Below are 12,423 nucleotides of genomic sequence, written 5' to 3'. Positions count from 1 at the left end.
ACAACTGAATATGCTTACTGTTACGGCAATGTTTATCACATGGGATGTCAAGCTAAGTCCTTGCTGATTGTGCTGAGAAGCATCGCGGCAAGGTAGGAAGAGGCGTACTGGGAGGTGAGGCTAGCCCAGAGAAAGTAGTGAGCCCTTTGACTCGTGACTACTAAAACATTTAAACCCGCAACAAACTCAGTAACGGCACACAGCTGACTCAGTGCCCAGCGTTGTCCGACGGCGGCTTTTATGTGGAGGCGTCGTTAAGCTGTAGGTGTAATTGCACTGTGAAGTTTGTTCACCTGCTGAGTAGCACTATGAGTCTTGAGCATTTTCAGGTGTACTGCTGACTATGCTTCAAAAAGGGAACATAAATACAGCGACATTTACAGGTACGGGCCTGGGCAAGGGGAAGAATGAGTATGCCATCGAGTCATAACAAAGTTCTGAGAGGAAATGAGTTTAAGAGTGTTCGTCTTTGCGATAAAGGAAGGATGTCGGAGCATAAAAGTCCAGTGGGTAGTGGAAGAACGTGGCCACGAACAAAGATGAAGGAGGCCATGGCAAGAGATTTTGGTGGCCTCACTGAGTGTGGTAGTTAAGGTCACGGGACTCTTCAGGAGAGAAAAACAGAAACAGTAGGTAGAGAAATACGTATGTAACTGCACAGGGAGGGTGTTCAAGAAAGGATGTTCAAAGAAGAATGTATCTTTTCTAGAGAAATACATCACATTAACAATAAGTCCGGTTAAAGCAACACCACAAAAAATCAGGTTTTTGAGAAGGGGTGGTGACAAGTGACAATAGGGAGAAGATAGTGGACAGGTTAGAGAAATTAACAAAGGAGAAAACACCATTGTGTTCCCAGCTTGCAGCACAGCACTTGATCTCTTTTGAATTGTGGAACAAGGACAACAAGCCAAATGTAGCAATGTAAGGGGAAATCAGTTGAAACAGATGGTTATTAGCCAACAAAGCAGTTGTTCTTGTTAGAATCTTTTATTCCTTTTCAAAATTTTACATTCAGAAATCATGATGGAGAGAAATTTTATTTCTGTATAAAAATCTAAATCTAGGCATAACATTCTTTTCTGGTGGTTTTATTATCTAACGATACTTAGGAGTCTGTGCGTAAATGATGCTACAGAATTCATCTAAGGAGATGTCCACAATGAGCAAATTTAAGAAATGATTATCATAGTTAAAGCAGCAGTTGCTTTTGATGTTTAGGATTTTAGGATCTAAAATTTACCTTCCTGGATGAGTACGGTAGGCGTTCCCTGTTCAGGAAGTTATATTATAGAGACACAGGAAAAAGCACAATGACCTGAGACCAAAGACGTGGCTTCTCACTTAGACTCTACCACTCACTCCTGTGTAACTTCAGGTTCATCCGTGACTTTTCAGAGCCAACCGCTGAATGTAGTGTGGGCTAGAGTTATTCAAAAACTTTCAAGTGCCTGCCAATCTCCTGGGAAATCATGTTAGTAGTTAGAGTCCCTTTGGGGTGGGGCCCGAGATTCTGTTTTTCTAACAAGTTCCCAGGCTGACTGGGCTGGTCTTGGCGCCAGACTTTGAGTAGCAAGGGTTTTCCAGATGACCTCTGAAGTCCTTTTCAGCTCTAGTGTTCTCAACCTAGTCCTACTCTTGAAGAAAAAATTATATTTTGACATACTGGAGAACTTTTATATTTTATTTCTTAAATGACTTATTAATAGTAAGTATTTGATGGTTTACATGGGAACCTTGACGTCATTTTAATTGTCTTCCAGAAAGAGTCCAATAAAATAGATTAGGATCATTCACCTTATTTATGAATGGAAAATGAAATATAAAGCAGTAGATTGACTTTTTTGCCCAGGCTGCCATGGGCAGTTGGGGGATTAGAATTACATATGTTGAGCTTCATTTGAACCTTGATATTTTTCAGTCCAAGGTATGGAAATAGAGTTTAGGAGTTTGGATTATAATTAATTCTACATAAAGGAAGATTGCTTGCAGTGAAATATCAGAGTACTTAGCACTCTGCTGAGCATAGAGTAGATAACAACTGCACTTAGTGAATGAATGAGCAATCTTGTACTGTGAGGAATCATGCATCTGAGTTAAGTTTTGGTAACCAGACATGTTAACACATGAACCAATGACAAGACAATGCCTATTTAAAAGATTCTGATATATCAAGCATACATTCATTATGTGAGAATTTGTTAAATGGTTTTCTAATCTATCCTATATATTAGGTGAACCTGTTTTTGATGGGTTTATTGCAATGCTGATTGGTATTCTGCTATGTTTCTTCTGGAAATGTATTCTGTCCTGAGGCAAGTAATACACTGTAATCTAGCAAATGTGCTGAAAGGGTAGATTTGGATATTGATCAGTGTATTTTTAAAGAGAATATATGCTTCCCACCATCACGACTTGTAATTTTTTTTCCCCTTGAAGGAATATTTAAAAGAACAGCTGTTTTCTATGAATGGTTCAGAGGAAAAGCCATTACCCATCAGACCTTTAAAGACGACCTTGAGGAGTGTGGAAGATCAGCCTTCTGCCTTTAACCCTTTCCAGGTGTACAAGGCGTTTAGTGAAAACATGCTAGATCAGGTATGTGGAAAATAGTAAAGTTAACTTAAATGTGTGATTTTTTTTTTTACATAAATAAAGGAAAAAGGTGCTTTGTGTTTGAATACTTATAAGCTTTTCTTTTTTTTTTTCTTTTTTTGGCTGGAAAGCAAAAGGCCTTGTTCTTACTTATGTGGTCTGCATGAATTGACTTTGGAAAAGTTATTTTACCTTCTTTCTATTTGTCAAACTGATTCATATGTTTGGTCTGTATAACTTAACTTTTGACCAGGTCAGTTCGCCATGGGCAGAGGGAACATCTGTTTGGCTGTGTCTACAGAAGGTCTAAAAAACCAGGCATTTCATAATGGTCTTCTCCCTTGCTGCCCACCGCCATCCCCAATCCACCCACTCAAAGAACACCTTGCAATTTTTATGAATTTATCTACGTTATCAGGGAAATAATAAAAGAGTTTACAACTAATTATAAATAAAGCCTTGACTTGCTATTTTAGGTGGCATGAGGTAAATTTCCCTTTTTATAACCCTAAACATATTCCTGCATTTCAAATGAATTTGCAAATGATCTTAAAGTCCAGATATTTGGAATAAAGGTAATGTAATAAATTCCACACGTTTTTAATGTCAGATTATGCCACTGTTTAAGCTACCTGCTTCAGTCATTATATTAAAAAGGTCATATTTAAGCCAAAGTATTTGAAACCTAAAGTTGCTTTTGCTTTGGTTGTTCTTTTGGTGAATAAAAAAGGGAAAAGCCTCCTCACAGACTCTTTGAACTAACAGGGCAAAGGAGAAGGATTGCTTGATCTAGAGCTCTGAGGAAAACAAGAATTAAACAATGGCCTAATTCGGGATGCAGATGATATTTTTGCCATGCCTGTTACAACCCTAGTCTACATTCATCAATACCGTAGTAGAATAAGACCTTCAAGTGCTGACAACCCGGGGCAGAATTCTCCTGCTCTATGACAGGATTGTGGTGCTCCATTAATCAGCAGGTGACAGGGCATAGTTCTTAGAGGATTTTAAACATTGGCCTGGACTCTTATTATCAAAATTGTTTAGTTTTAAGGAATTTGAAAACCAAATATATTGTGTAAGTTTGAGTGTATTGTCTGCTTTTCTATGTTGTACATTAGATTGCTCCAAACCATAAATAATCGTTGTAGCTGTTAAATTATCCTCACTTCATTTAAATAAATGGCATGTTTTATTCCATTCTGAATTATGAGATTATCTTTCACAGCAATTCTTCTCCTTACTCTGTTGTGAAATTACCTATTAAATGAGAAAAAGGAATGTTTATATTTACAGGTTGTTCTGATTTCCCCTTTAAAGCATTTTTTTAACCAAAAATAACATTATCTTCACACTCTAATTAAGCTGTGTCTTGTAATTTGAATCATAGCACTTCTAAGTCTTTTTTTTTTTAGTCAAATTTCTGGGTGCTAAAAAATATAAACTATCAATTGATAGATGAAAAAGTTGCCAGTGATTTCACTTTTCTTTTCAAAAAGTCACCCTCTCAGGGAAACTTGTTGGGCAAATGCCATTAGCACTTGGGAAGAATAACGACTCAAGAAATTGATTTATATTTTTATAAATAATGACTACATCCCCAAATGGATTTATAAATTAATTGCTGTCTTATTGGAGTAAAAACCTTCTTCTGTGGACATGATTGATGTTATCTGTCTAAGTCCTTGTTCTGGACCCCCCTCCTTCTTAGTTAGTCTATCACAGCTGGAGCTTTAATTTACTGATCATATTAACTCTGATTAATAACTAACAATAGCGTGTTCTCATTTATCAACAGTCAGCCATCACAAAATGGAACTGGAATTGGTCAAACTTGCTGCCAGATTATCTGGGACTGGATAAGATGACCTTCAGCGTACTGCTCAAAAACAGGTAATGAGATTTGTGATTTGGGGGATCTGGCTGGGGGAAAAGGGTATGTGTGTATATATATATATATATATCCTTTACATATTAGATATATACAGAGAGACCTATGTGAAAGTATACCAAGTATACTTTGTAAATGCTGTTTTTCCATAGTAAGTATTTACAAAAGGCAGTAAAAATTTTTTCTGAGATGAAATTAGTTGGTTTTAGTCTGAATTTTAAATATGTTTGACTTTGTGTGTATAATAGTTTTGCATTGTACACACCAAAATTTATCAACTTGAATGTCATTATAATACTTTGTATTTGTTTATAATAATTTAATGAATGCATACAAAATGCCAAGCCAAATCAACCAGTCTAATCAGGGAAACATGTAAGTAAAACTGTTGTGATCGAATTTTTTGCTTTGAAGCCAGTTATTTTGGCACTTTATTGCTATAGTTTGTTACATAGTATTTTGCACACACACACACACACACACGCACACACGCACACCAGGACAATCTAATAAAATGGTAATGTGATTTTAGCTGGGAACCTACACATGTAATTTATTTTGCACTAAAGTATAAATATTTCCTTTATATTTTGGATCAATTAACATGGATTTTAAAATACTTTAAAGTCTTGACTCAAAACCATAAGGTGTAATCTTTAAAAATTGGATTTCTCCATCTAGTATGACATTTTCATGTAAGATAAATATGTGTGCAACTTTTTTCAAGTATCATTTGTTTGCTTATAGTTCAGTACAAGAAATATTTTCTATATAATCTTTATGATATAGAATGTATTTCCATGTCTTTTTGATACAAATATTAAATACCATTTTTTCCTAAGAGACAGTAATGACAGTGACATAATATAACCGTCAAATCATCCTTGACAAATTTGGGTGCCTATGAGAAAGTATCAAGAGGGGGAGATAGGCAGTGTTTCCCGTAATTTCCCAAATGGAGGTTAAGAAAAAAAAAAGGCAGCTTTATTGAGGGTAAAACCTGTCATTTAAATATGTGGTCACAATGGTATTCCTAATATCTCACCCCTGAACAAAGCTCTCCTACCCGTCATGGACAAAGCTGAACAATCTAGCTGAACAATCTAGCTTTCCCAGCAAGCTTACCACCTGGCAGGCGCTAGTTGAGAACGCGCTGGATTCGTGCACAAATCCCCCAGAGCTGCCCCTATCCTCTCCCAAAGTTGCCTGGGAGATGAGAGGTGGGGTGGTAGAGGAGAGACCAGGTCTCCTGTTGAATCTATGGTTACGTAATGTTTACACAATGTTATGTGTGTATCTGGAAACAAACTAGTAATGATAAGTCAGTTTTTTCCTGCTATTTGTAAAAGTTTGAGTTGATGCAGATTAACTGTATTCTATATTACTAAGTTTTTCTCAGCTGTGAATTGCTGCTTCTAATCCACTTAATGGTACTTTAGGGGCAACACATCCTTCAAACCTTTCTGCATTTGCTATGTATAATATTCACTTGGAGGTGAATTTGTGTTTTTACAAAATTGCATGTTGTGTTTGTGTAAAAACTTTAATCATTTCACATAGGACAATGCCTATTAAAGTCTTTTTCCCTGAGAGAGCACGTGCAAGAGTGAGTGGGAGAAAAGAACTCCCACAAATTTAGCCAGAAGTAACAGTTCAAAACACTTCTCTTGGAAAAGGGTCATGAATATTGAATAGAAACAGCTAGACTATCACCTTAATTAGAACCTTGGAACTTTTAAGAATGGTATGAAAAGTATTCCACTCCGAACTACTATATACTACAAGCTGCAATGAACATAACTGATCTACCTTAGAAGGATGAGGGACACTTGAGAGTTTTAATTATTTTGTAGTACTTTCCCATTTATTTTAAGAATGTAATTTATGTGACTTGATTAATTGAACAAGTAAGGAAATTATTTTTTCTAAGAGACTCTTGTTGGAACTTACTTGAAAATGCTGAATTTTTTTTTTTTAAGTAGTGCATTGAGTTTTTGACAACATGGCTATTTAAAAAAATACATTTGACAGTGAGAACATAGAACATCGAGCTTTAGAATGAGAGTTATGGATGTTACCCTACATTCACAAAGTGATATTTCTTATGTACTGTTGTGATTTCGGGAGGTGGGCAGAGCCAAAGAAGAAAACCTAGAGCCGTTCAGCTGAATATGCTCAGTTCTTTTTCTCAAACTCAGCAATTAAACTTGTTCTCTTTTTCTTTCTTTAATTGGTAAATATGTTTATAATACTCTATCCCTGCACTGTGGTCAAGCGTACATATGGGGATGCAAATGTTGTCTCAGGACATAATGTTAGAAACAATACTGAACTCAAATATACATACATGAAAAAAGTTGAGGAGAAGGGAATCCTTTCTATTCACCTTCTAAATGCTTTTGTGCATGGTCTTCAAATTTCGTATCATAAGCAGACCATCTATGGAATTACTTTCTAAAGACCCCCAAGCCTGGAGTGAGCCAGACCTCTCTCACCCCCAGAACAGGATGGAGATGGGAAAACAAGATTCCTGAGTTCTCAGTCCCTATTGTAAGCTTACCTTAGGAAAGTTACCTAAACTATTTGAGTTTGATTTCCTTGTCTTTAAAATGAACTTGGGGAGCCTGGGCTCAGGTCATGATCTCACAGGGTCCTGGGATCGAGCTCCACATGGGGCTCCCTGTTCAGCGGGATCTGCTTCTCCCTCTGCCTGCAGCTCCCTCCCCCCACCACTTGTGCTTTCTCCCTCTCTCTCCCTCCCTCTCTCTCAAATAAATAAAATCTTAAAAATAAATAAAATGAAGTAATGATACTTATGTCTCTACTTCATGGAGACTGTTGACATAATCAAGAATATTAAAGGATATGGCAGTGTTTTTGAAAGTTGAAAATGCAACACATGATTTCAAAAGTATGTCTGTAGCACATAGTGGTTGTATCATTGTCTGCTGGGGTAAGGAGACAATGAAGGTCATTAAGCATTATCAGGGAGCTAGAGGTGGTAGGTGGAGCAGTCAAATTATACCTGATGTCAAAGACACTGAGGTTATGTAGCTTCTAAACTTAAACCAATAGTGAGACTCAGAGCAAGTGTCAGGTCAGAGACCAGGCAACAGATGTATGACTCTGGAAGACAAATGGTGAGAAAAAGGGCAAGAAGGGGAGGGGGCATCTAATAGCCACTGAGCCACTCAGGAGATACTCAAGAGATGACCATGGGAAGGACAGTGCAGACACATGAGAAAGGAGACATGCGGTGGTACCAAGAGTATCTATATCGGAGATAATACTGCTATTTGTTCCGCAAGCTGGTTCTGGGCTGATTCCAAAGACAAGACAAATCTTTTTTTTTTTTTTTTTTAGATTGATTGATTGATTGATTCGAGAGACAGAGAGCAAGCATGAGAGCATGAGTGGGAGGGGCAGAGAGAGAGAGAGAGAGAGAGAGAGAGGGAGAGAGAATACCAAGCAGACCCCATGCCAAGCTCGGAGCCCTTCGCAGGGCTGGATTCTACGACCCTGAGATCTCAACCTGAGCCAAAACCAAGAGTCTGAGGCTTAACTGGCTGTGCCACCCAGTCCCCCTCAGGACAAACCTTAAAGTGACCACCTGAGTACTTGGCAGGGATGTACCCTCCGCTCGCTGTCAGGCCTCATCTCAAAACACCTCTCCCCAATTCATGGTGTCCTGAATTCATTGTCTTCTTCCTGTTGTTTGGATTCTCCAAGCTCTTTTTCATTTTAGGGTCTTTGTACCTGCAGTTCCTTTTGCCCTTCACATGGTTGCTGCCATCTCGTCCATCGGGGGTACGTGTTACCTCCTCACCCATCTAAAGTTACCCTCCCGGGCACCAGAGCATTCTACTCTACTGTGTTTTCTTAACTGAGTTATCACCGTCTGAGATCTTTCTGTTTCGTTGTTGTCTCCCAATCCTGCCTCCCAGGGTAGAATATATACTTCATGGGAATAGCACCCCACCTGTCTTACTCAAACCGTATCTTCAGTACCTGGAACAGCCATTGGACGCACAATAGGTTTTGAGTAATATTTGTTGAATTAATTAACAGGCAAATGAGGAAGAAGAGTACAGAGAAAAATTCAGCCCCGACAGATAAGCACAAAGTTGGCATTCTCTAAATGTCAGGTTGGATCAATAGTCCTGTAGATTGGACAAGTATACTGTGGGAAATCTCAAGTAAAAAAAATTTTCTAGGTGCATGTTCATTCTCTTCATTTTCCAAATTTAGATGAAAATCTACTTAAGCTCTGTATGTTTAAAATGCCTGTTTTTATTATTATGTGAAGTTTGGCTCAGATTAAAAGCATGAAACACTGGTCTTTATTTTTAATTAACTGATGCAGTTCAAATCCTAACCTGTTTAGCAACAAAGTCTGTTCTTTACTCCATGATTCAGAGATCTTTTGACATTTGAGTGATAGGGTTTGTATTCATTAAATGATACTAAAAATACAAGCTGAAAAATTTAAGGTAGAGTTAGCTGACAAAAGTATCTAACCAAGCCTTTGTAAATTTGTGATTTTCAAGGCATTTGGAAAAAAATGTAGTAGCTGAGACCTCAGAGAGAGATCCTGAATATATATTAATGATAGATGTTTTTCAATTTAGAAAGTTTGCCATTGTGGGGAAAAAAGGCTCCTTCGAGGTTCAGAAAATCAACATATATATCAGTTCTACGCCTTTACCTTTAATGCTATGTAAGAGTAAGTACAGTGATTGTACATTGATCTTTTGAATAAGTTTCTTACTATTAGTTTCTTGCTTTCTTTCTCACTCACTTTAAAATAAATCCAGACTTGTGAATGAGACGGTGATTGCATTTGCAGGAGAGTTCACCAGAAGGGACACTGTATATTCCTTCATTCGTGGCGGATCTCCAGATTGCCATTTTGATATTGTTTTCTTTGTCACTGGAACAAATTTATGTTGCTTTACCTTATTTATTCCAGACTAATTCCCAAGAATTGTGGTGTTGAAAATAATCTGTGAATACAGAGGAATGCTATGCTATTTTAACCATCTAAATATACTGCATATGAGTTTGGCTTCGAGTTGAGCAAACACAATTAAATACGATGGCAGGAACAGCAGAAGGGGTGGTGGTGGCAGATTTCAGGCTATCACTTTGGGGCCTTTCCAGGTGGACAATAACCATACATCTGAGAGGAAACAGAGATTAGAAACCATGTTTGAAAAGAGCTGTTGATTTGTGGAGTTGATTGTTTGCTTTTAATAATAATGATTATTAAAGGACCTTTACGCTGTATCAGATGATAATGTGGGTGCCCTGTGGTGCGCAGAGAGTAGAAAATATTGTCCATGGCCTCTAACTGCATACGCTGCCCTCGGCAATGTCCGGCCTCGGGCAGCACCGACATTAACTCGAAGTTTATGGCTGCATGCGGCAGTAAATTCTGGATGCAGCAGCGGGCTGCCTGGTTATGGAGAAACCATGGTTTAAGAAAAAAGGGATGCTGATCTTAGAAATACACACCTCTGAGCCATTACATATATTACATATGCCATGGCATTCAAATCTGGGTATTTGTCATGCTCTGGCTCACTAAAACTCCCTTTCCTTCCCACTCCCCCAAAAGGCAAGGCCTCAGAGACTCAGTGACTCTCTACCCTGCATCAGTGTGTTCTCAAGCAGGACAGGTTTCCCTCTCATCCTTAACTCCCAAAGCAGCATGTCTGAAGTGTATTTAGGATATAAAAATTTAATACGGTGATCGTCAGGATTTCCAGGAGTTCGGGCTTCGGTAAGTGAACGGAATAAGTGAACGGAATAATCCGATACCTGTGTATCGTTTTCTATCTGGTAACTTCTATATATTGTCCTTTATGGTGCGTAAAGTACTTTCCCACAGATCTTCTTCTCTGACCCTCCCAAGAACTAGGTAATAAGAGACAGGTGCCAGTGAGGTTGCAAAACATTAAATGACATTCCCAAGGTCAGAGATAATAAGTGGCATCTGGAATTTAAAATGAAGTCTTCTGACTCTGTTTCTGGGACTTTATCTACTACACCATATTCCTGGTCAATATTTTTTTTCCAGTTGCATTGAGATAATGCTTGACACATAACATTGTGTAAGTTTAAGTTGTGCAAGGTGTTGATTTGATACACTTATGTATTGCAAAAATGATCACCACCATAGTGCTAACACCCTCTATCACATATCACATTGCCATAGCCTTTTTGTGGGAGGAGCATTTAAGATGTACTCTCTTAGCAACTTGCAAGTATATAATACAGTAAGAACTATAATCCCCATGCCATACTAGATCATCATCTTTTAACTGGAAATTTGTACCTTTGGTCAATTTTGTTAATTAGCTGTATGTTCAGAGTAAAACTACTGATGATAATGAAAAAAGCAAACATGGAGAGCACTTGCCACCTGGCTGGCATAATTTAAGTGAACTGCATACACATATTTAACTATAGATCCTTAAAATAACCTTATAAATGAGGTACCCAATTACCCTAGTTTTCCTGATAAGGACACTCAGGCACATAGGCACAGAGCACTAAGTGATGGTGTTTCGATCTGGTTCACGTCCATGTTCCTCACTTCTCTCTGAATTAGAGGGACAGGGTAGTCACAAAGAAGGAAGGCCAGGTTGGAGACTGTGGCTAGAGGCTGAGAAAGACATTATACATCACAAATATAAAAGACATTCACAAGGAAGCTTGGGGGCTCATTTAAGTCTGTTCCTACATTGCATAAAAGTTAGGTACGATATGTTCTCTTTGAAGACAGTGTGGCCCAGGTATTCTTTAGGTGGAGAGGAGCAATGCTTACCATTGTTTCAGAGTCATTGTGTTTGTTCAAATCCTCCAAGCAGATGCCAGATAGGATGAGAGGTGCAAGAAATTTTTCAGGAGAGCTGCCCATGAAGGATAAAGTGGAGAGGGAAGGGGTAGGCAAGTGAACCTTCAGACCAAGTTGCTGATCTGATAGCTGCGAAAGGAGAGGAGGGAGGAGGGTTGGGTAGAAAGAGTCGTGGGTAGCAGGGTAGGTCTAAGAAGGTTTTGACAAGGCCAATGAGGACTCCATGAGCAAAGGTCACATGCTGGAAGAGTCTCATGTCCTGCAAGAATGGGCTGGCCTTAGTACCTCCATTGTTCTCAGACACTGGCAAGAGTCCACTTGGGAGAAGAATGACCTGAGCACACGGTAGATGCAGGGGAATGACAGCTTAGGGACAGTGGTCCCTGTGCTAACCATAGCAGGAGATGTGGGTGGCACCTTTCCCCCTGGCTACAATAGTGGGGATGCGAACAGTGGTACTCTGGTATGTGAGAGGTTATATGTGTATGTGTTGTGTAAGTTAATAGGAATGTGATTTAAATAAAGGTCTCCATTACTTTAGGGAAGTAGAAAACAGACTACCTAAATAAATAGGTTAAATGCTATTGACAGAAACGCAGAATTGGCAACATTCTGATGAAAGGAAGGTATAATAATTTTCTCAAAAGCAGCTATGGGAGAATTTTTCACTTGTCAAGTTGAACCAAAATTCACTTTGTAATGAATTTTCGCCTACCTAATTATACGTTCACATACTGGCACTTTGGAGTTCTTACAATATATATCAGAAGCTATTAAAAACTTTCTTGTATGGAGTACATTCTTTTTTCAATGACTGTTCTTTAAGTCATTCCCCTGTCAAATTCTGTTCAGACCCCAAAGCCTCTGTGATGTTTTTCTACAAAATGTCTTAGCATAGGTTCAGCCAGGAGTAGCTGTCATAGACCCATTGATTCATTTTGGCTGAAGATGAAAATACCATCGACTACTTTTTAGGCTTATTTGTCACCGTACAATATTTCTGTTTATGTTACTATATCAACATAAAGACAAGAAATGATCTCTTTGAAAATATTTTCACTAAGACGTAATTATGAGA

The 12,423-nt window shown here is 38.3% G+C and overlaps 1 protein-coding gene across 6 annotated transcripts in view; it reads left to right on the top strand.

The window, feature by feature from the left end:
• KIAA0825 (KIAA0825 ortholog) overlaps positions 1–12,423 on the top strand; it is a 414,781-nt gene that overhangs the window by 203,666 nt on the left and 198,692 nt on the right. For all 6 annotated transcript variants that reach the window (XM_035727666.1, XM_035727664.1, XM_027605650.2 and 3 more), the window contains 2 exons: positions 2,440–2,598; positions 4,394–4,488. In XM_035727666.1, the coding sequence (XP_035583559.1) occupies positions 2,440–2,598; positions 4,394–4,488 (254 nt within the window). The remainder of the gene's footprint in view (positions 1–2,439; positions 2,599–4,393; positions 4,489–12,423) is intronic.

This window comes from Zalophus californianus, chromosome 5 (genome assembly GCF_009762305.2).
Source record: "Zalophus californianus isolate mZalCal1 chromosome 5, mZalCal1.pri.v2, whole genome shotgun sequence".
Classification (NCBI taxonomy): Eukaryota; Metazoa; Chordata; class Mammalia; order Carnivora; family Otariidae; genus Zalophus; species Zalophus californianus.
Note: the sequence above shows the minus strand (reverse complement) of the source record. Positions and strands in the feature narration are given on the sequence as shown.